General features: G+C 44.0%; 1 protein-coding gene across 6 annotated transcripts in view; it reads left to right on the plus strand.

Moving 5' to 3' along the window:
• APP (amyloid beta precursor protein) overlaps positions 1-15721 on the plus strand; it is a 312912-nt gene extending 297191 nt beyond the window's left edge. For all 6 annotated transcript variants that reach the window (XM_068970376.1, XM_068970377.1, XM_068970383.1 and 3 more), the window contains 2 exons: positions 2892-3038; positions 14898-15721. In XM_068970376.1, the coding sequence (XP_068826477.1) occupies positions 2892-3038; positions 14898-14999 (249 nt within the window). In that variant the 3' untranslated portion in view covers positions 15000-15721. The remainder of the gene's footprint in view (positions 1-2891; positions 3039-14897) is intronic.
• Positions 15722-22549: the final 6828 nt, after the last annotated feature.

Raw genomic sequence — 22549 nt, forward strand, 5'->3', positions numbered from 1 at the left:
ATAATCTACCTCTTCCGGCCACTCTGTCTTGCCAAGTGACTCGCATTCCTCCTGGGCCAGAAATCCAGTTAAGGAAAAGATTAAAACAAAAATAACATGCTTGCCTATAGGCTCATCATGAAAATAGGAAGAAAAGAAAGAGGCCCTTTAAGATGGTAGTTCTTAGAGTATGAAATGGTTATATAGCACCACCGACTCCATGGACATGAATTTGAGCAAATGCCAGGAGATAGTGGAGAACAGAGGAGCCTGGTGTGCTACAGTCAACGGGGTCACGGAGAGTCGGACACGACTTAGTGACTGAACAGCAACAAAAATAGGTCTAGAAAGCCGTTAAACTCACAAAGGACTTAAAATGGAATTAATTTCTAGTCCAGCAGCCATTTTAATTTACTTCCTGTCTGTTTTCTAGGACAGCAGGCTTTTGGTATGTTTGTGTGAAGGATCAAAATCTCAAATAAACAGATGCAAATACTACTTAGATTCACAAAACAGCATTCCTGGCCGTTTGCTTAATTTCATGTTTGGAACTCTCTCCCTAGGTTTCTTCGCCTCTCCCTTGCCCATCCTTCAGTCCCCTCCCCACCCTTTAAATTCTTCCTGAGGGGCAGGACATCTGGGACCTCTGGAGGTGGGTAGAAGGGGTGGATGAGCGCTGTCCCCAGCAGTGCTGTTCAGCAGAAGACTTGGGCAGGAAAGACAGTGGCTTCCTTTTCAGATACACTCACCCTTCCCCGCCCCCCAAATGTTAGAATTGGAGTAAATAAGAAAACACCCATCATTTCCTTTAAGGTAATTACATAAAGCCCTTTACCAAAAGCCTCAGGTAAATCAGTCCTTCATGATGTTAGGGTTCCTCCCATCTTAAGAGTAAGTCCAGTGAGTAGCTTGAATTAATAATGGAAACAATTTGACTGCACATTCAGTAGTGAATAAAGGTGGTAGTAAAATTCTGAAAGCAGTAATAATCCTTGAGAAGGACGCTCTTAGGCACTTTACTTTTGTTTCTCTGTGTATAAGTGTATGTGTCTTTTTTCCTTTCAAGGGAAACTGTCTTTCCAATATTTGTGAATAAAATTTATAAATCCAAGTATTAAACTCCGACAGAAGCACCTGTAAAGTCTGATGCATGCCTCTTTTCACTGTAAACAACCGGGGCAAATCCAAAACTGACTTGCAACTCAGATTTGCATCTTAACTCCCATAATCTTTTCGGTTAAAGCACACTGAACTCTTTGAAGCATGGTTTTCCTTGGCAGGTTAATCCAGTGTCAGTTATCATAGAATCAGGGTCACTCTTGATCTGGGTGATGCTGAAGAGGTTAATAAAAAAAACCTGGGAATTCTGCTCAAGAGTTGGATGCTGGTGGGGCAGAGAGCTGAAGATGAATGTGTGGCTTTGCGTTTTCTGGTGCCTGTGTCATGAAAACCCATCTCCGCAATTACACGAACTCCTGTAATGCGACAGTGACTAATGCTGGCAGCAGCAAGTACGAGAATCAGCTCCCTCTACTGAACTAGTTGATAAGATAATGTACTATAATTAGTGCGATGAATATTACAAAATTACAGTATTTTCTTAAAGACACAGGAAGATGTCCAGACTTACACACATTTCTGATTACCTCATACTTGTATCATTAGCTAATTAATGATTTGTTCTTTACAAATATGTTGAGGGAGTATATTTGTTTAGAAAGAAGCATAATTATGAACAGTTTCTAGTTTTGTTGCAGATAAACCATGAATAAAACTCTTCGAAATTTGCATTATTTGCTGCATTTCATGTTGCCTTTTCAGATTGCTAGGATGTCAGTTCTAGTTTTGACTGTCATTTTACTATCTTGAGATTATATCAAAAGAATTATTTAGGGAGCTATTTGTATTAATTTATACAGCAAACGTGGTATATATTCTGTAGTCATTAAACCAGATGATCTGGCATAGGAGCATCTCCTTACATAAAAGATGATAGAAGTTGCTGTGTGCTTTTATAATTCCGTTCAAGTAAAGATGAAAAATAATGACTCGCTTTTACAAACAGTACGAAGGAATGTAGTATAATAAATTTATCACTGAATAAATTTCTTCTTCACAGTATTCTCTAAATTCTTTTCATGTTTAACTCAAATAAACATCGAGACTAAAACATTTTTAGTTGGGTTGCCAGAAACATCATAGTAAGAAAGCACATGTCAGTGTGTGGCTATTAGAATTCTTCTCTTGTTGCCGACTGCTGCTTCTCTTTGAAATAAGTGCCTTATAAGCATATGAAGCTTCTCAAGGTTAATTAGTGTCTTGCAGCATTATTGTGGCTTAAAGTAGGTAACAAGATGCCTTTTTTCTTCTGTTTAATGCCTTTGTCTTAGAATGCATGTTCCTGTGTATTGAAAATGTCCTTCTAAGAAAACGACGGCGTCTGTGGTTTGGAGAAGTACCTAAGGCATAGCTGTCATGCATCAGGTCTCCCAGTTTAAACCTGCTGTGACTGGGAAGATACTGACCTCCTTTCATAATCATGAACCGTGCCTTTCCAGTTTCTGATAGATCTAAGAGCTGCCCTCCCCCGCTTAACAGAATGTCCACCTATCAGAGGGTTTCAGATCTTTGCAGGCTGCTATTTGCCTTCCTAAAGACATATTGGGGGGAAGGGGAGGAGGGAGTGGCCATTCCAGGACTGAGGAAGGCACGTGGTACATTATTCTACAAACTGAAGATGTCATTTTTAGTCAGGATTATTCGGCTTTTTTTCAAGTGTGCACCGAATAATGTGAGTGACCAACAATTCAAACTTACGGCATAAAATGTAGACTGGATATACTGAAACTTTTCACATTCCTCATCCATATATCTCCCATAGTTACAATCCTTTTTCTTGATTTGCTTTCAAGGTGTTCTTTGCAGAAGATGTGGGTTCCAACAAAGGTGCCATCATTGGGCTCATGGTGGGCGGTGTTGTCATAGCAACAGTGATCGTCATCACCTTGGTGATGCTGAAGAAGAAACAGTACACATCCATCCATCATGGAGTGGTGGAGGTAAGTGAACCTGGCTGCCTGTTTGCAGCTGGGATAAAGGAACTCTTGCTTGATGTTAGAATCATCCAAGTATTTCTTCTTTGGAAAAACAATCCCATTCCTGCTCAAGTTGCAGCTGTTTTCTTGCTTCTGGTTTTTATTCATTCTGACTTATAACTACTGTGGTCAAGGCAATGGGGATATATGCTATCTCAGCTTCTTATTTTGTATTGAAATATCAAAATAATACTAAGGATAATGCCTGGCTTAAGGACATTGTGACTGCCGTGAAACATTTTTTTCAAGTTACAAATAACAAGAAGTAGAAGGCTGCTTTTTGTCGAAAAAAATTTTTGACACATTTATTTCTGGTTTTTTTTTTTTTTCCTTCTGACTATGCTGGGGTCTTCCTTGCACTAGCAAGCTCAGCAGTTGCAGTGTGTGGGCTCTCTGGCTGTGGCATGTGGGATCTTAGTTCCCCAACCAGGGACTAAGCCTGTGTCCCCTGCACTAGAAGGTGGATTCTTAACCACTGGACCACCAGGCATGTCCCATTCCTGGACTTTTAAGTAAATCATGTTACTTCTAACTCAAGCCAGGTGATAGTAAATAATTTTCAGTAACCAACCTTACCTTTAGAGTTTCATAGAAAATCACATCATACCCAAGGGCTGAACAACTTATACAAAGTTAGTCAAGGTCATTAGCCTGCACTTGCACCAGAAATGTCTTAGTTTCAAGGTGTTAGTGCAGTGGCCCTGGAGATAGAGAGAAGACCCACAAAATGACAATTCCATTTCCTCGAGACTCTTCCAGCACCCCAACCTGTGGGAAGTAGGAATATGTACAACACAGAGGTGGTAAGTTACACCAGCAAAACAGATTAAGCTGCAAGATTCAAATATGACTCCTTAAACCCATGACGTAAAGTAAAATGTATGAATGCGTTCCTTATATGCATTTAAAATGCAGGTTGAGAAGAGGAGAGCCTCATGGTTTATGTAGTTTTTAGGAAACTATTAAAGTGAATTAATACATCTTCAGAAGTTAAGAATTGCTGGAGCCAAGAAAAGGTCTCAAGGATCAATTAATTGATCTCATTTTATACATAAGAAAACAGACCCAGACAAAAGAAGTGTTCTTTCAGTGTCAAAGTCAGTAGACCCAAGGTCAGAGTAGAGCTTCCTGGGTGGCATAGGGATAAAGAATCCACCTGCCAATGCAGGAGACGCGGGAGACATGAGTTCAATCCCTGGGTCATCGGGAAGATCCCCTGGAGTAGGAAATGGCAACTCACCCCAGTATTCAGCCTGGAAAATCCCGTGGACAGAGGAGCCTGGTGGACTCCAGTCCATGGGTTCGCAAAGAGTAAGACACATCTGAGCAACTAAACAACAAACATATGGGTATTATGTACTGGGAATTAGGACTTTAGCATGGGAATCTGGGGAGGATACAGTCCGCATCAGAGCCCTGATGCTAGGCAATGAAACAAGGCGTCTCGGAGCTGACTGCCATGATCGTGCTGAGACTTACTTACAAGGTACCAATTTCCAAGGACACGTTTCCCAGATCCCACCCCAGACCTTGGGAAACAGAATTTCTGAATAGGAGGCTAGAAATCTCAGTGTAGAAAATTTTCACAGCTGAATCAAGCACACAGTCAGTTTTGAGAATCACTGATGTATATTTAGTGTTAGCGCTCCTGCCTTTTATATGAAAAGTGAAAGTGTTAGTTGCTCAGGCATGTCTGGCTCTTTGCCACCCCATGGGCAGCCCACCAGGCTCCTCTGCCCATGGAATTCTCCAGGCAAGAATACTGGAGTCGGTTGCCATGCCCTTCTCCAGGGAATCTTCCTGACCCAGCGATCAAACACAAGTCTCCCAAATTGCAGGCTGATTCTTTACCATCTGAGCCACCAGGGAAGCCTTTTATATAATTATCTAAGCAAACCTTGGGCTTCCCAGGTGGCCCTAGTGGTAAAGAACCTGTCTGCCAGTGCCGGAAACATAAGAGATGTGGGTTCAGTCCCTGGGCGAGAAAGATCCCCTGGAGAAGGGCATGGCGACTCACTCCAGTATTCTTGCCTGAAGAATCCCAAGAACAGAGGAGCCTGGTAGGCTACAGTTCATGGAGTCAAAAAGAGCCAGATGCAACTTAGCATGTACACACATAGCTTCCTGGGTTAAAAAACATTTTTTTTTATTAGTTAGCAGAAAAAGGTCTCCTCGGTTTTGGACTATTAGAGCAGTTGACACTTTAACACAGTTCTGAAAAAATGAATTAATTTTTAAGCCAGAAAGCATCCCTGTGGGAAGAGAAGTCCTTCAGCCCTTCTCTTGTCATTCATTTTGTTAGCTTAAGAGCAACTGGGAACCTCTGGACTGACTGCCCCACCTCCTTTGGTGTTTCTTTTCCTTATTTCTGCTCACCTCCTTCTTTTTGAAAGGAAGGATGTTGTGAAGAGCCCAGAAACCATCTCTTTCTCCCTGGAGAGGTCTTCCTTTCTCTCCAGTCCATAGATAACCCAAACCTTCGTCAAGTTCCGGGTTGAGTATTAGAAGAGATCTTCATCTAAGGCACTGGATACCATCCCAGCCCTCAGGAAGGTGATAGTCTAGCCAAATTCAGACACACAGAACTGTAACCCAGCCTGAGCACCCGGGCTGGCTCACCTGGTGGGGTGATGCAGCATGAAAGGGGGTTTCAACACCATTGCTCTCAGAGTATATGCTGAAGCAAGGGATTCCCCCCACCCACATTTCTCTGCCTGTCTGAGTGGGCTGCTTCCCCTTAAGGACGGGGAAATAAGTTTATTGCCAGCTGGTTCAGTTCAGTTCAGTCGCTCAGTCATGTCAGACTCTTTGCGACCCCATGAGCCGCAGCACGCCAGGCCGCCCTGTCCATCACCAACTCCTGGAGTTTACCCAAACTCATGTCCATTGAGCTGGTGATGCCATCCAACCATCTCATCCTCTGTCGTCCCCTTCTCCTGCCCTCAATCTTTCCCAGCCTCAGGGTCTTTTCAAATGAATCAGTTCTTCACATCAGGTGGCCAAAGTATTGGAGTTTCAGCTTCAACATCAGTCCCTCCAGTGAACACCCAGGACTGATCTCCTTTAGGATGGACTGGTTGGATCTCCTTGCAGTCCAAGGGACTCTCAAGAGTCTTCTCCAACACCACAGTTCAAAAGCATCAATTCTTTGGTGCTCAGCTTTCTTTACAGTCCAACTCTCACATCCATACGTGACTACTGGAAAAATCATAGCCTTGACCAGACAGCTGGTTAACCTGCTTCATTAACGAGTAACCTTATTTCACTAAGAACAAAAATGAGTGAATGGGTATCCCCAGATGGGTGGTCCTACGTCTGTCAGGACAAAATTCAGCCATGGAGGAGAAACCCCAACAGAAGCTTTGGTCTGCAGGGACTCGCTCCTTCTTAGGGGAAGGGTTGCTGCAGCAGATCACAGAGATGAGGAAGTGAAGCACGCCTAGAGCTTTTATTCATAGAAACGTTACCAGTTGGAGGTGAGCAGTCGCTAGTTTTTGTTTTGCAAAACTAAGCAGTAAATATTGATTTAATGACTTGCTTCATCATGAAGCCAGGAATCCAGCCTGTATGTCGTTAGCCGTGGTTTCTCACGGAGACGCCAGTGCTTCGCTGGTGCCTCCAGGAGTGACCAGACAGCTCTCTGTTACTCTGTTCCCCAGACTGCACACACCATCTCTGGTGGTTAACGATCCCAGCACCCACTGAATTACCCACCATTGTCCTGCCAGTGAGGTTCTGCAAATCCCACTGACCCCAGGTTCTGTTAGGAGCAGATGGGTCTTTTCTACACTCATGTCAGTTGACACTGAACATTTTCAAATGTATCTTGGCACTCTCTCTTCTTCTACACCTTCGGGACAGAGACTTCACCTTTAACAGGAAAGAAGTGGCATAAAGCCTCTTGATTGAAGAAATTTAAAAATTTTTTTCGCAGATCTGATAACTGGAACACCAGAGGTCTCCTATCCCCTGCCCCTAGTCATCTCTGATCTGAGTAAAAGGGTTCCTTATTTAGCTTTTTATGGAGCTACAGCGGATGACTCTGCTGAAGGAGTGTGCTGTCAGATTTGTGACGTTATAAAACTATGTCGCTGCGGGTCCTTTCTTCCTGGCAGAAAGTCAAGTTTTAGTGGAGGCATCTAGCAACCACTAACAGCAGGGGTGTAGAACAGTCTGGCAGTTTGGAAAGGTGAAATGGGAAGCAACAGAAGAAAAAGTGAAGGGATGGGACTTCCCTGGTGGTCCAGTGGCTGAGACGCCACACTCCCAATGCAGGGGGCCCTGCCTGGTTCAATGCCTGGGCAGGGAACTAGATCCTACATGCTGCAACTAAGACCAGGGAAGCCAAATAAATATTAAAGAAAGAAAGAAAAATCGAAGGTAGACTCAAAATCTGCAGGAGATTGGAAGCAAACAGCAGGAGTAGAAACTAGAAGGTCAAAGGAAAGCGTCAGCATGGCAGGGGAGTCCCGGGATGTGCCTGAAAAATTACTTGATGTAGGCAATAAATATAACTGAGCTACTTAGGGAAATAAGGAAATGTAATTATGAAAATGACCATCTACACAGTAGAAAACCAACATAGCGAGGTTACTAAAAGCGATAAATGATTAACTTGGAAACTTCATTGCTGTTCTCCGAGTGTGTGCCTTCCTTCCCAGGTTCCTGGTGTTCTCACACTCTCTGGTTATTTTACGTGCTGAGTTTATCTTATCCTCTATTATTTGTCCACCTGCGGTGCAAGCATGCTTAGTGGTGTCTGACTCTTTGCAACCCCATGGACTGTAGTCCCGCCAGGCTCCTCTGTCCATGGGATTTCCCAGGCAAAGAATACTGGAGTGGGCTGCTGTTTCCTTCTCCAGGGGACCCTCCCGAACCTGCAACTCCTGCTGTGGCAGGTGGATTTACCACTTGAGCCCCCTGGGAAGCCTTTGTCCACCTAGATGACCTGAAATGGTAAATCTTTACAGGCTGAGATTCTGTTGTTGGGCCTGACTCAGTGCCATGCATAAAGGGTCACCCATCAACACGCATCCTGCTGGTTGCCCTACCGAATAAAATTCAAGCAGGATGTTCACTGGCCCTCCTCCGAGCTTAAAGCACCTACATGAGAGCCAAGACTCCCCCCACCCCCCCACCACCAAGCACGGGGAGTCTAGAAATTAAGGAGAGATCCAAACAGATTTTATGTCTACAGTCTAATAGTTAAGCTGTAAATTCCTCTGCATATAGTGAAGGAATAAGTGGCTTCAAAGAGTCGAGTTCAGGGAGAGAGGGGTAGGAAGAGGGCATTAGCCAAACAGTAGTCAAAAGTTCTACTCAAGATGGTGTTGGGACCAGATGGATTGAGCTCTTTGGGCTCAGCTCTCTACAGTGTACATGAAAATGAACATGTACACAGTAGAAAAACCAACATTTCAAGGTTACTAGAAGAGATGAAAGGTCAGTAGCAGTGGCCCATGCAAGCCAAGCTGGGGTTCAGTGTAGAGAGTGTCCCAGGGTCTCTGAAGAAGCTGAAGACTTCAGATCAGTCATTGCTCCCAGAAAGTCCAAAGAAGGGGTGCTCGGAGGTGCCGTGCAGGTGAGATTTCATCTCAGCCAGTGACACCTGGTTCCTGCCTGGGGTGGGGGGTGGGGAAAGAGGCAGGAGGGAGAACTCAGCCCCCTGCTCCATTGCTCTGTAATCCCTTCCCACTGGCTCCGTCTTCCCCCAGCTCCACTTGAAAGGAAGTGATATTGAGGCCCCAGGGTCACGGTGGGCTGGCCCTCACGTGGTGGGTGGCCAGCAGCAGGGCTATGGCTGAGCTGTGAGTGACAGATGACTGAGCCCTGCAGGGCAGGAAGGCTCCCCCTGACTTCCTTCAGTGGTGGGTTTATCCATGGACCAGAGCACTCAGCATTCCACCTTTAGCTTTCGAGGAGCTGGGGATAAAAAGATGCCATCCACACTCCGCGGATGCCACGCTGTAAAGGTAATCCCTTCCCCTGTAGCTCCAAGCTGCCCCACTGCAAGACTGGGGAAACATGAGCCACCCTCCCAGCGGCAGAGGGTCACAAGAATTAGCAAGTAGAAAGGAGGCTGGGTCCTGGGTGTTCTTTGGAAGGACTGATGCTAAAGCTGAAACTCCGGTACTTTGGCCACCTCATGTGAAGAGTTGACTCATTGGAAAAGACTCTGATGCTGGGAGGGATTGGGGGCAGGAGGAGAAGGGGACGACAGAGGATGAGATGGCCGGATGGCATCACCGACTCTATGGACGTGAGTTTGAGTGAACTCCAGGAGTTGGTGATGGACAGGGAGGCCTGGTGTGCTGCGATTCATGGGGTCGCAAAGAGTCAGACACGACTGAGCGACTGAACTGAACTGAACTGAACTGAAGGAGGCTGGGAAAAGACAGGAAAGTTAGCTGCCTGACTCACATACCATCCTCTGAGCCTCGCATTTCTGGCTGTGCTCTGTTAAATAAGAGTTTGGCTTTGGCCTTCGAAGAGGAGATCAGCCGTTTAATTGTTGCCCTGCCCCTGATGAGTGCAGCCACTGTGAGGGCTGACCTAGGTTCGGGTAAACTCGTATTAATGCACATTTAATACCCCAGCAGTCAAGCAGCATTATGTTTCCTTCCGCACTCAGACACGTAGCAGTGCCTGATCTCTGAGGCAAGATGCTTTTTAATCTCCACATTCTTTGAAATCTCGGTTAAGAGGTGGCACAGAGCAAAAAGATGCCCACGTTCTAACGTCTCAGGGCTGCAGACAGGCTATTTCTCTGCAAGCAGATTCGGAGAGTGAGGGAAATCTCTCCTTACTGGTGCTGAGCTTTAATGACGGCGTTGTAACTTACAAGTTCCTGGTTAATGACACAACTGCCGATTAAAGCCCAGTGACCTCATTTGTTGAAAACAGAGCAGATCAAAGGAAGAGAAAGGGCTGGGGAAACATCTCTGATTATTCCCCCAGGGATAGCAATGTGGAGGATCCGTTGGCGCGGTGTCCTCCCAGTGGAATTTTATGTCTGTTCCAGCTGTGTTGAGATTAGCCAAGGCAGTCATTCCAGCTCCCGCGCAGACTGAAAAGCCCATGAGGCGGAGTCATAAAGTAACCTTGGGGAAACCAGCTTATTCCAGTTTTATTGAGATATACTGATACATAACACTGTATCAGTTTTAAGTTTGCAACTTGATGATTTGATATATGCACATATGGTGAGGTGATTACCAAAATAAGTTTGGAAGTGAAAGTGAGTCGCTCAGTCGTGTTCAACTCTGCGATCCCATGAACTGTAAGCCTGCCACGATCCTCTTGGTCCATGGAATTCTCCAGGCAAGAATACTAGAGTTTAGTGAACAACTTTCATTTCACACAGTTACAGGTTTTTTTCTTGTTGTAAGAACTTTGAAGATCTATTCTTTTAAACAGCTTTCAAATATACGACACAAACTGTAGCACCACGTTTTTCCTCCTGGACCGATAAGGACAAACACCAGAGAGCAGGTCTGTTGGTGCTAGGACATCATGTCGAGGGATGGAAGATGATTTCTATACCGTGACTGGAGAACACCAGCTAGTGAGTGCTGCAGTCACTGTGCAAACAGTAAGGAGGTTCCCCAAGAAACTGAACACAGAACTGTCATACAGCCCAGCAACTCCACTTGGGAATATGCATCCAAAGGAAATGAAATCAGTATCTAGAAACGATATCTGTACTCCTGTGTTCAGCACAGCCTTATTTACAATAACCGAGGCATGGGAACAAACTCAGTGCCAATTAGTGCATGAATGGATAAAGACAATGTGATACACGTGATGGAATATGATTTAGCCATTAAAAGGAAGGAAATTCTGCCATTTGTGACAACACAGATGAGCCTTGAGGGTATTATGCTAAGCAAAATAAGCCAGACAGAGAAAAAGAAAAATACTGTGAGACTTCACTTAAATGAGAAATCTTAAAAAAAAAAAAAAAAAAACCTGAACTCAGGAGAACAGGTTGTTGCAAGGCCAAGCAAGTGGTATGGGCGGCTACTTCTCGGAAGACCTGACCTCCCTGGTGGCTTTTCAGGGAAGGGTTTTTAAAGACACTGTGAGAGAGAAGGTCATAGGATGTCTGGTCAGCTTGTGGACATCCTTCTGTTGGCCGGTGGTGAGGTAGCCAGGTGGTATTTGGAGAATCAAGGTCACCAGTCCTCTGGTTCCAGCTAATTTAAGGTCTCCATGTGTGTGGCCAACAGACAGTTGACTTCTTCTTGCCTGTGCTGGTTTCAGTATCTGAGGGGAAAGTTATTTTTGTTTTAAAACAGTAATAACACAATTGTAAGTTTTCATGTATTCAGCAAAGAGATAAGTACTTCTTCTCTTCTGTGGACTGTTTGAGGTACAGCAGATATGCTAGAAACCTGAACATCTTCAGTTCAGTTCAGTTCAGTTCAGTTCAGTCGCTCAGTCGTGTCCGACTCTTTGCGACCCCGTGAATCGCAGCACGCCAGGCCTCGCTGTCCATCACCAACTCCCGGAGTTTACTCAGGCTCACACCCATTGAGTCAGTGATGCCATCCAGCCATCTCATCCTCTGTCGTTCCCTTCTCCTCCTGCCCCCAATTCCCTCCCAGCATCAGAGTCTTTTCCAATGAGTCAGCTCTTCACATGAGGTGGCCAAAGTACTGGAGTTTCAGCTTTAGCATCATTCCTTCCAAAGAAATCCCAGGGCTGATCTCTTTCAGAATGGACTGGTTGGATCTCCTTGCAGTCCAAGGGACTCTCAAGAGTCTTCTCCAACACCACAGTTCAAAAGCATTAATTCCTTGGCACTCAGCCTTCTTCCCAGTCCAATTCTCACAGCCATACATGACCACTGGAAAAACCATAGCCTTGACTAGCTGGACCTTAGTCAGCAAAGCAATATCTCTGCTTTAGAATATGCTATCTAGGTTGGTAATAACTTTTCTTCTAAGGAGTAAGTGTCTTTTAATTTCATGGCTGCAGTCACCATCTGCAGTGATTTGGGAACCCAAAAACATAAAGTCTGACACTGTTTCCACTGTTTCCCCATCTATTTCCCGTGAAGTGATGGGACCAGATGCCATGATCTTTGTTTTCTGAATGTTGAGCTTTAAGCCAACTTTTTCACTCTCTACTTTCACTTTCATCAAGAGGCTTTTTAGTTCCTCTTCACTTTCTGCCATAAGGGTGGTGTCATCTGCATATCTGAGGTTATTGATATTTCTCCCGGCAATCTTGATTCCAGCTTGTGCTTCTTCCAGCCCAGCGTTTCTCATGATGTACTCTGCATAGAAGTTAAATAAGCAGGTGACAATATACAGTTGATATACTCCTTTTCTTATTTGGAACCAGTCTGTTCCATGTCCAGTTCTAACTGTTGCTTCTTGACCTGCATATAGGTTTCTCGAGAGGCAGGTCAGGTGGTCTGGTATTCCCATATCTTTCAGAATTTTCCACAGTTTATTGTGATCCACACAGTCAAAGGCTTTGGCATAGTCAATAAAGCAGAAATAGATGTTTTTCTGGAACTCTCTTGCTTTTTTGCTGAACACCCTACCCCGCGCGAAACGTACATCTGGCTCGGCTTGCAGAGAGTAAGTGGAGCTGGCCCTGACAGAGACCCTGGGAGGACAAAACCAAGTTTACAACTCAGAGGACCCACAATATCAACAGAGGGCATCTGTTTAAATCTTTAGCCAGACGTACTTTTAGAATTTTAGTGCTCAGTTAAAAATAATAATCTGGAACAGTATGTTCTTTATCATTTTTTTTTTTTTTCCGAAACCCACTTAAGTTTAATCAAGCAGAAATTGATCATTTAGGCACCTGCCAGGAATGTGTAACACTTAGTACCAAAACGAAAATATAACTGATCCTACCTTCAAGACACCTACAGCCTCCTGGGGCGGGGAGAGAAAATGAACATCCCCTCCCAGAATTTCAGTATAAATGTAAAGGCAGAATGGAGTTAACAGTATTGTTGGGGGGTCAGACGGAGTGGAGGTACAGAAGTTTCCCTTTTGCTCTTATCAGTGGCAGGTGCAGGTTTTCTGGGAAGGAGACTCCTACGCCGGAAAACCTCACAGTTCCCTGTCAAGAGTGACTGTCTCCCTCTCTCCCATTCCTCAGCCTCTCAGAGCTACCCCAGCCTGTTTTTTCCCTCCTGCCCCTCCATGGATTTTAAACGGACACCACGGTGGTGGTTTTCTGTTAGTCAATCCTAGAGCAGGATGTCCAGGTAGCACCCTCCCAAGGGGTCTGCACCGTGTATTCTATGCAAATTGCATCCCTTTCCGGTCTCCTGGAGCTGGCAGCTTGGACTCCACTGTGCTTCATCGCTAAATGTTGTTCCTCATCTGTATTCACGTTGAAGTGTCCAGAATTCTGCCGTTACTGCACCCACTTTTATCTGAAGGAACCCATTAAAGGGAACAGACCCCAGAGAAAATATATTTGGATTTTCCCCCCTCACCTTAACTGATCAGGAAAGCTCCCTCCAAGAGCCATCTCTGCTTCCGTGTGCCTCTTTAGCGTATTAAATTTGGTAAAAACGGGGACAAACTAAAACAAGGGTGCAGAGATACTCAGCAGTTCAGATTTTGAGTGTCAGTGAAAAGTGAAGTTGCTCAGTCATGTCCAACTCTGTGGGACCCCTTGGGCTGTAGCCTACCAGGCTCCTCCATCCATGGGATTCTCTAGGTGAGAATACTAGAGTGGGTTGCCATTTCTTTCTCTAGGGGATCTTCCCGACCCAGGAATTGAACTCCGGGTCTCCCGCATAGGAGGCAAATGCTTTAACCGCTGAGCCACAAGCATAACTGCCTTGGTAGCTCAGACGGTAAAGTGTCTGCCTACAATGTGGGAGACCTGGGTTTAATCCCTGGGTCAGGAAGGTCTCCTGGAGAAGGGAATGGCAACCCACTCCTGTATTCTTGCCTGGAAAATCCCATGGACGAAGGAGCCTGGTTGGCTACAGTCCATGGAGTTGCAGAGTCAGACACAGCTGCTTAGCTAAATCTCTCTAATACTCGAACTTTTTTTTCTCCTAGCTTGACACTACACTTTTGAAACAGTCTTTCATGGAAGCCTTTTGTCCTTTTTCAAGCCAACAGGGGAAGAGAATAATATTTATTGCCTTAAGCGTATCCAGTTACTACTAAGAGAGGGAAGCAACCAATGAGCACCGCATAAGGCAAGCCAGCCGGTCAAGGGTTTGAGCGCCACCTAGTGGCCAGATGGAGTGTCTGCGTAACTGGTGGGCTCAGGCGTTGCTGAGTCGGTCAGTGGTGTCCGACTCTGCGACCCCATGGACCGCACCACGCCAGGCTTCCCTGTCCCTCACTGTCTCCTAGAGTTTGCTCAGACTCATGTCCGCTGAGTCAGTGATGCCATCCAACCATCTCATCCTCTGTCGCCGCCTTCTCCTCTAGTAGTGTTAGTCGCTCAGTCGTGTCCAACTGTTTGCAATCCCACAGACTGTAGCCCACCAGGCTCCTCTGTCCCTGGGATTCTCCAGGCAAGAATACCGGAGTGGGTTGCCATGCCCTCCTCCAGAGGATCTTCCCGACTCAGAGATCGACCCGGGTCTCTTGTATCGCAGGTGGATTCTTTACCATTTGAGCTCCAGGGAAGACCTCCTTCTCCTCTACTCTACGTCAGAGTGGAAAAGAAAGGACAATTTGTGGGTGTTCTGCAATCTTGGCTTAAAAAAAAAAAAAAAGAGTACAGTGCACCTTATCTTTCTCTGGCTTCTCCGTGTGCGCTATTAAAAGATTGTTTTTTGTTTTTTGTTTTTTTAACTCATTTGTCCTCGTTCTTGCTCTGCAGGTTGACGCTGCTGTCACCCCAGAGGAGCGCCACCTCTCTAAAATGCAGCAGAACGGCTACGAAAACCCAACTTATAAGTTCTTTGAGCAGATGCAGAACTAGACGACCGCCGCAGCAGCCTCTGAAATCGGACAGCAAAACCATTGCTTCACTACCCATCGGTGTTCATTTAGAGAATAACGTGGAGAAAAGCAAACCCTTCTGTTTTATTATTTACTCATTATCGCCTTTCGACAGCTGTGCTGTAACACGAGTAGATGCCTGAACTTGAATTAATATACAAATCAGTAATGTATTCTCTCTCTTCACATTTCGGTCATTTCGGTCTCTACACTACATTATTAATGGGTTTTGTGTACTGTAAAGAATTTAGCTGTATCCAACTAGTGCATGAATAGATCCTCTCCTGATTATTTATCACGTAGCCCCTTAGCCAGTTGTATATTATCCTTGTGGTTTGTGACCCAACTAAGTCCTACTTTGAAACATGCTTTAAGAATCGATGGGGGAATGCTTTCTGTGAACGTGTGGGTTTAGCTGCTTCTCTTGCCTAAGTATTCTTTTCCTGATCACTATGCATTTTAAAGTTCAACGTTTTTATGTACTCCAAATGAGTTAGAGGAGTTTTTTCCACAATTGCATTTTACTGTACAGATTGCTGCTTCTGCTATATGTGTGATATAGGAATTATGAGGATAGACATTTATTTCTTCGTGCCTGTTTTATGTGCACACATTAGGCATTGAGAATTGAAGCTTTTTTCGTCCATGTATCTTCAGATCTTTGATAAAGCAAAGACTCCCTGTTCATTGTAAGCACTTTCACGGGTTGGGGAGGGTGGGGGTGGGAGCGCTCTGCTGGTCTCAATTTACCAAGAATTCTCCCAAAAATCTTTTCTGCAGGATGATTGTACAGGATCATTGCGTATGACCATGATAGCTTTCTACACTGTATTACATAAATAAATTAAATAAAATGACTCTCGGCAAGAGTTTTCTTTGAAGGATGACTATGGACGTTAAATATTCAAAGTAATTTTGGATGGGGAAAAAGAGGTAGATTCAGGTTCTTTCACCCAGTCTAAAACCCTTTATTTATGATACCAAAAAGAGGTGAGAGTGGAAGGGACAAAATCAGGGAATGGGGAAGGCAAGCCTGGACAAACCCTTCAAGATTTGTCTTCAATTTGTATAAAATGGTGTTTTCATGTAAATAAATACGTTCTTGGAGGAGCGGCATTGTGCTGTCGTGAATGCTTCCATGGTAACCACCTTCTGCTCCTGAGTCATCGGAAGACTGATGAGAGCTTTCTGATGCAGGGTATCCACACCTGTTGTGTCTTAACAGTAAGTCCAAGCTGAAAACTAGGGCCAACAGGCATCTCCCAGCTTTAGTAAAATGCTTCATAGACCCAACTCAGTCTTCACTTGGTCCAAACTACTTTGCTGCCATATCTTGGCCCTCAGCTTTGTCCCCGTCTTAGTCCATTCGTGCTACTATAATAAAATATTACAAGCTACTGGGTGGCTTATAAACAGAAATTTGGGGATCGGGTGGGATGTGGGAGGGAGGTTCACGAGGGAGGGGACATTTGTATACCTGTGGCTGATTCGTGTTGATGTATGGCAGAAACTAAACATTGCAAAGCAATTAATCCTTTTTATTAAAAATTTATTTAAAAATAAATTTTTAAAAAGAGCTTAAAAAAATCAAATTTACTTCTCACAGTTCTGGAGGATAGAAGTCTGAGATCAAGGTGCCGGCATGGTCAGGTGAGTCCTCTTCAAGGTCGCAGAGTTCTTGCGTCCTCACGTGGTGGAAGGGGCTAGGACCTCTCTGGAGCCTCTCTTAGGAGGGCACTAATCCCATTCATGAATTCTCCACCCTCATGACCTAATCACCTCCCAGTGCCATCGCAGTGAGCATCAGGACTTCAATGTGAAGTTTGGGAGAACACAGACATACAAACAGATTGTAACAGTTTCTAATAAAACCTGAAGAGAAAAGTTCTAGGAAAATACAAGTTAAGACCAGCTGATCATTAGCGACTAAGCAGTATTCTCAGCCATCACACAGTTGATATTTTGCAGGGAGTAAGTCCTTGTTTCAAACATTGTAAGATGTTTCGGAGCATTCCTGGTCTCCATCCACTTCATGCCACCGTGTTGAGAAGCCCTCCTGCTGCAGCTAGAGAAAGCCTGAGCAAAAGCAGCCAAGACTCAGTGCAACCAAAGTTAAGTTAACTTTTTTGAATAGTCTATATTTTTTTTTTAATGTCTCCAGATATCGTGAGATGTCCCTTACGAGGGACAAAACCATCCCACTTGAGAACCTCTGCTGCATGTCTATTTTAAAACAGTGTCACATACACTGTTCGTGATTTTTAATTGGAAAAGTCTGTGTGTGTGCTAAGTCACTTCAGTCTGACTCTGTGGGACCCCATGACTGTAACCCGCCAGGCTCCTCTGTCCATGGAATTCCCCAGGCAAGAAGACGGGAGTGTGTTACATTTCCTTCTCCAGGGGATCTTCCCACCCAGGGACAGAACCTGAGTCTCATGTCTCCTGATTGGCAGGCAGGTTCTTCACCACTAGCACCAATTGGGAGAAGCCTGGGTCACTGCTATTCCAAGTGTCCAAGAACAAGCTGACCCTGGTGGTGGTGCTGTGCTGCACTTGTGAACAGGGGAGCATGAGAACCAACCAGCACCTTGTAGCCTTAGATGGCAGCCTTTTAAACGCTAAGCACAGAGAATTAATCAAAAGTGTTTTATCAGGCCACTATGCAGTATGAGCGACTCAATTAAAACTCATCTGAACATGTCTTATTTTCAGGAGAACAAAACACTGATCTCCCTCTTGCAGTTGAGGGCAATTAGACGTGACTGCTATGTGAAGATGCTTAACGTGACAGTTTACATGTATAACCAACAGTTCCATTTCGCCTGACCCAGAGAGGTAGTGAACACGGGGAGATCGGTGCTAAGTCACTTCAGTCATGTCCACTCTTTGCGACTTGTGGACTGTAGCCCACCAAGCTCCTCTGTCCATGGAGTTACCCACACAAGAATACTGGAGTAGGTTGCCGTGTCCTCCTCTAGGGAATCTTCCCAAACCAGGGTTCGAACCCTTGTCTCTTACATCTCTGCATTGGCAGGCGGGTTCTTTACTACTAGAGCCACATGGGAAGCCCAAGTCCTAATATAACAGTAATGAAGCACAGTAATGAAATGAAACCAAACCTTTCCAAACATATGATGCTACTCCCAAGCCATCCTTTAATGCCCATAGTTGCACGCTTTAAGATTGATCATTTCAAAGCTACTGAAAATATATATATATACACATATATGTACACACAATTCTGTATCTGGAGAAGGAAATGGACATATATATAATTGTGGAGAAAAAGAATAAAGCTTTATAATCTTATTCTTCAAGTTAAGGTATAATGAAAGAATTCTCTGATGGTCCAGAGATTAGTCAATAGGTAATTTAACTAAAGTGCTACAAAATAGAATTATAGTGGTAGTTGTCCAGGCCAAAGTTCAATGAGATTTTCAGGAAGTTTGGCCTGGCCGGTCTGATGGATAAAAAATGGCATCTCAATACAGTTTTCATTCATATTTATTTATTATGGGTGAAGTTGGAAATTATTTTGTTTGTTCGATGGCCACTTTATATCTCTGAATTGTTTATTTATGTGTTTCGTTTTAGACAAAATCTACTTGGCTATCACGATTGCAACTCCTGCTGTTTCACTGTTACTATTTGCCCGGTAGATCTTTGCCCAAGCCTTTATTTTTAGTTTTTTCAATTGCATTTTAAGTGAGTGTCTTGTATACAGCACAGAGTTGAGTTTTTACTATGTGAGCCAAATTGAAAATCTTTTAATAGACAAGTTAGGCCCATTCAGTTTTATCATATGACTGCTGTGTTTGCTCTCAATTCTTTCATATCTCCTATAATTACTGAGTGTATTATATTTACTATCTCTATGAGGGAAGGACTCAATGTGGGAAGGGGGTGGTTTAGAAAGCTTTTTATTTTTATTCTAGGGATTACTGTTGTATTCATATTTTTTCCAGTGTTCTTAAACCCTTTTTTTTTTTTACCTTTTGCTACCTGTCTTTTGTAAGCAACATCCTTTGCCTCCCACCTGACTATACAACAATCGGTGCGGTCTTACTCTCCTTTCCCCCTTTTCTCTCTCCCATTTTTTGGTAGTTGTCGTATTTGATCCACTTTATCAGTCCATAGGTATTGACATGTTTTTCTCCAGCCCATGATCCCAGACCACCCATCATTTTAGTCTTAGCCCCGCAGGTGAATATGTGGGCTCTCTCTGCCAGTCTTGTGTTCCCAGACATCTTTAAGGTGGATGCAGCTGACCCTTCAGTAAGTTCCCCATCGAGAGCACCTGTGAACAATGTTCTGGCATCCCAGCAATTCAAAACTGATTTTCCATGACCTTGAAACCTAAAGTGCAGCTTCTTCATCCTTAAGTTTCTTTTCTTTCTTTTCTTTTTTTTGGCCATACCTTGCAGCATGTGGGATCTTAGTTCCCCAGCCAGGGATGGAACCCCGTGCCCCTCTGCAGTGGCAGCTCAGAGTCTGCCTGGACCTCCAGGGAAGTTATTCTTGTTTATTGAGAATGCTGCAGCACTCTGTCCTTATTTTGTAAGTTATTTTGGAGAAACCTGAGGCCAAATTAAGACCGTGCATTTTGCAAGAGCACTCCCCGCCCCCCACCGCAGTGATTACAGAAGCCAGGGAATGTCATAGGAATCACTGCTTTGGATGTTGGTGGGCCCCAAGGCTCTGCCTTCAGGGTTCTCTTCTATACACAGCCACCTGGAAAATATTAGTAATAATTGGTGTGCAAAGCAGTAGCTTTAACCTAGGCCCTTTCCCTGCATTCCAGGCCCAGATTCCTATTTTTATTTTAATAACATGCATTGTGATTATAAATGCAATGCCTGTTAATTATAGAAAATACAGAATACAAGAAGAAAAAAGATTCACTCATAATCCCTCCATCCAGAGGAAAGCACTCTTAACACCTTTGCGTATATGCTTTTAGTAATTTGAAATCACATACATTTACCCCACTTGCCATTGTTTTGGTCATAGCTTGGAGCCCGTATCCTGCTTTTTCCTTGCCTTGATATGCACATATTCTCATTTCATTTTTAAAAACCCTTAAAATGCCATTATAATGACTGCATGGGTCATTAAATTCATCTTCTTCTGGAAATTTGTTACTGTTATAAATAAACTTTGAACCAATATTTTCAATCACAGGCCAATGTTTTACTTACTTTGGGTTTTTTTTTAAGTAAAAGCCAGATTAGCATCTGATTCAAGAGTGCAGACCCGACCCAGGCTCTGTCTTGGTTTCCTCATTTGTAAAATAAGATAATAAAAGTACTCCCTAGAGAGGTCATGAAGATTCAACTCGTTAACAAATGTGGATTGTTTAGAACATTGTCTGATATATTGTAAATGGATATGAGTATTAGCTACAAAGGAGTGTCCAACAAGTAGAAGGGTATTCTTTTTTATTGAAGTATAATTAATTTACAATGTTGTATTAATTTCTGCTGTACAGCAACGTGACTCAGTTATACACACATATACATTCTTTTTCATTATGGTTTATGCCAGGAAATTGAAGATCCTGTCTCTCAGGTCAAGGGAAAGTGATATAGACTCCATCTGTCGATGAGAAGTAAATCAAAGAACTTGTGGACATGTTTCAAAACCACTATATTAGAAAAAAAAAATTCTACTGGGCTAAGTAGAGGTGACAGCCATTCCCTTTTCTTGATCTGCCTAGTGTAATTAACTAGCAACAAAAGATTGGGGCAGAAAAGAGTGAGGCTTAATTCCCTTGGGTACGGCGATGTCTTTACATTTCCCATCCTGGACCTGTCCCCTGAACTCCAGATTCCCTGTTGCCTGCTGATCTCTTCATCTGAACATTTAATAGACATCTCACCCTCGTTGCAATCAATGTCAAATTCCAGTTGTCTTGCTCCTTCTTTAGTGTTTCCCTTCTCAATAAATGACACCACCGTTCTTCCAGTTGCTTTGACCAACAGTCACGAGCCACTGTTGAACCATTCACCTGCTTCCCTTGTCTCGTTTAGGTCTTTGATCCAATGTCATTGTTCGGGTGATGTTGTGCCTGACCACGTCAGTTAAACACGACGCTCCCTCGGGACTTCCTTGGTGATCCAGTGACTAAGACTCCACACTCCCAATGCAGAGGGCGCAGGTTCCATCCCTGGTCAAGGAACTAGATCCCACATGCCACAGCTAAAGATCCCCCGTGCCGCAATGAAGATGGAAGATCCCGTGTGCTGCAACTAGGACTCAGCACAGCCAAATAAGTTTAAAAAAATAACTGCACTCCCTCCCTGCCCCTTGAATTTTCTATACCCCTTCCCGCCACCATTTTTCTTCTTGATACCACCTTACTCATGTTTTACTCTCTTATTTGCTAATTGTCCTCTCATACAGGGCTTCCCAGGTGGCTCAGCAGGTAAGAAATCCACCTGCTATGCAGGAGATGCAGGCAGAAATGGGTTCAGTCCCTGGGTGGGGAAGATTCCCTGGAGAAGAGCATGGTGAACCACTCCTGTATTCTTGCCTGGAAAATCCCATGGACAGAGGAGCCTGGTGGGTTACAGTCCATAGTGTCACAAAGAGTCAGACACAACTGAAGTAAGTGATTGAGCACACACTTCTCTCATTTCAGTAGAAACTCCCCAAAGGAGGGATTTTTTTTTTTTTTTTTTTTGGTCTGTCCTGTTCTCTGATGAATCCTTAGTGCCTAGCACAGCGTCTCACATGTGAGGGCTGTTCAATTTATTTAAATAAATGCATGAATTTATTTATTACATAAATGCATGAATCTGACTTGTCACACTTTGGCAACTAGCACAGAGAAAGTAATGAAGAGGAGGAGAAAAGGGAGGAAGGAGAAAAACTTACTCAATATTACATAAAAACTAGACAGAAACAACAGAGCTGTATGTCTTGTTTTGCTTTCTCAAGATCCACTCAAAGACTGAATAGATTTAAATATAGTTTATTTGTTGTTCAGTTGCTCAGTCATGTCCAACTCTTTGTGACCCCATGGACTGCAGCATGCCAGGCTTCCCTGTTCTTCACTATCTCCCAGAGTTTGCTCAAACTCATGTCCATTGAGTCGGTGATGCCATCCAACCATCTCATCCTCTGTCATCCCCTTCTCCCACCTTCAATCTTTCCCAGCATCAGGGTCTTTTCCAATGAATCAGTTCTTCGCATCAGGTGGCCAAAGGATTGAAACTTCCACTTCAGCATCAGTCCTTCCAACAAATATTCAGTGTTGCTTTCCTTTAGGATTGACTGGTTTGATCTCCTTGCAGTCCAAGAGAATCTCAAGAGTCTTCTCCAACACCACAGTTCAAAAGCATCAATTGTTCGGGACTCAGCCTTCTTTATGTTCCAACTCTCACATCCATACATGACTACTGGAAAAACCATAGTTTTGACTAGATGGACCTTTATGGACAAAGTAATGTCTCTGCTTTTTACTATGCTGTCTAGGTTGGTCATAACTTTCCTTCCAAGGAGCAAGCGTCTTTTAATTTCATGCAGTCA

The sequence above is a fragment of the Capricornis sumatraensis genome, chromosome 1 (genome assembly GCF_032405125.1).
Source record: "Capricornis sumatraensis isolate serow.1 chromosome 1, serow.2, whole genome shotgun sequence".
Lineage (NCBI taxonomy): Eukaryota > Metazoa > Chordata > Mammalia > Artiodactyla > Bovidae > Capricornis > Capricornis sumatraensis.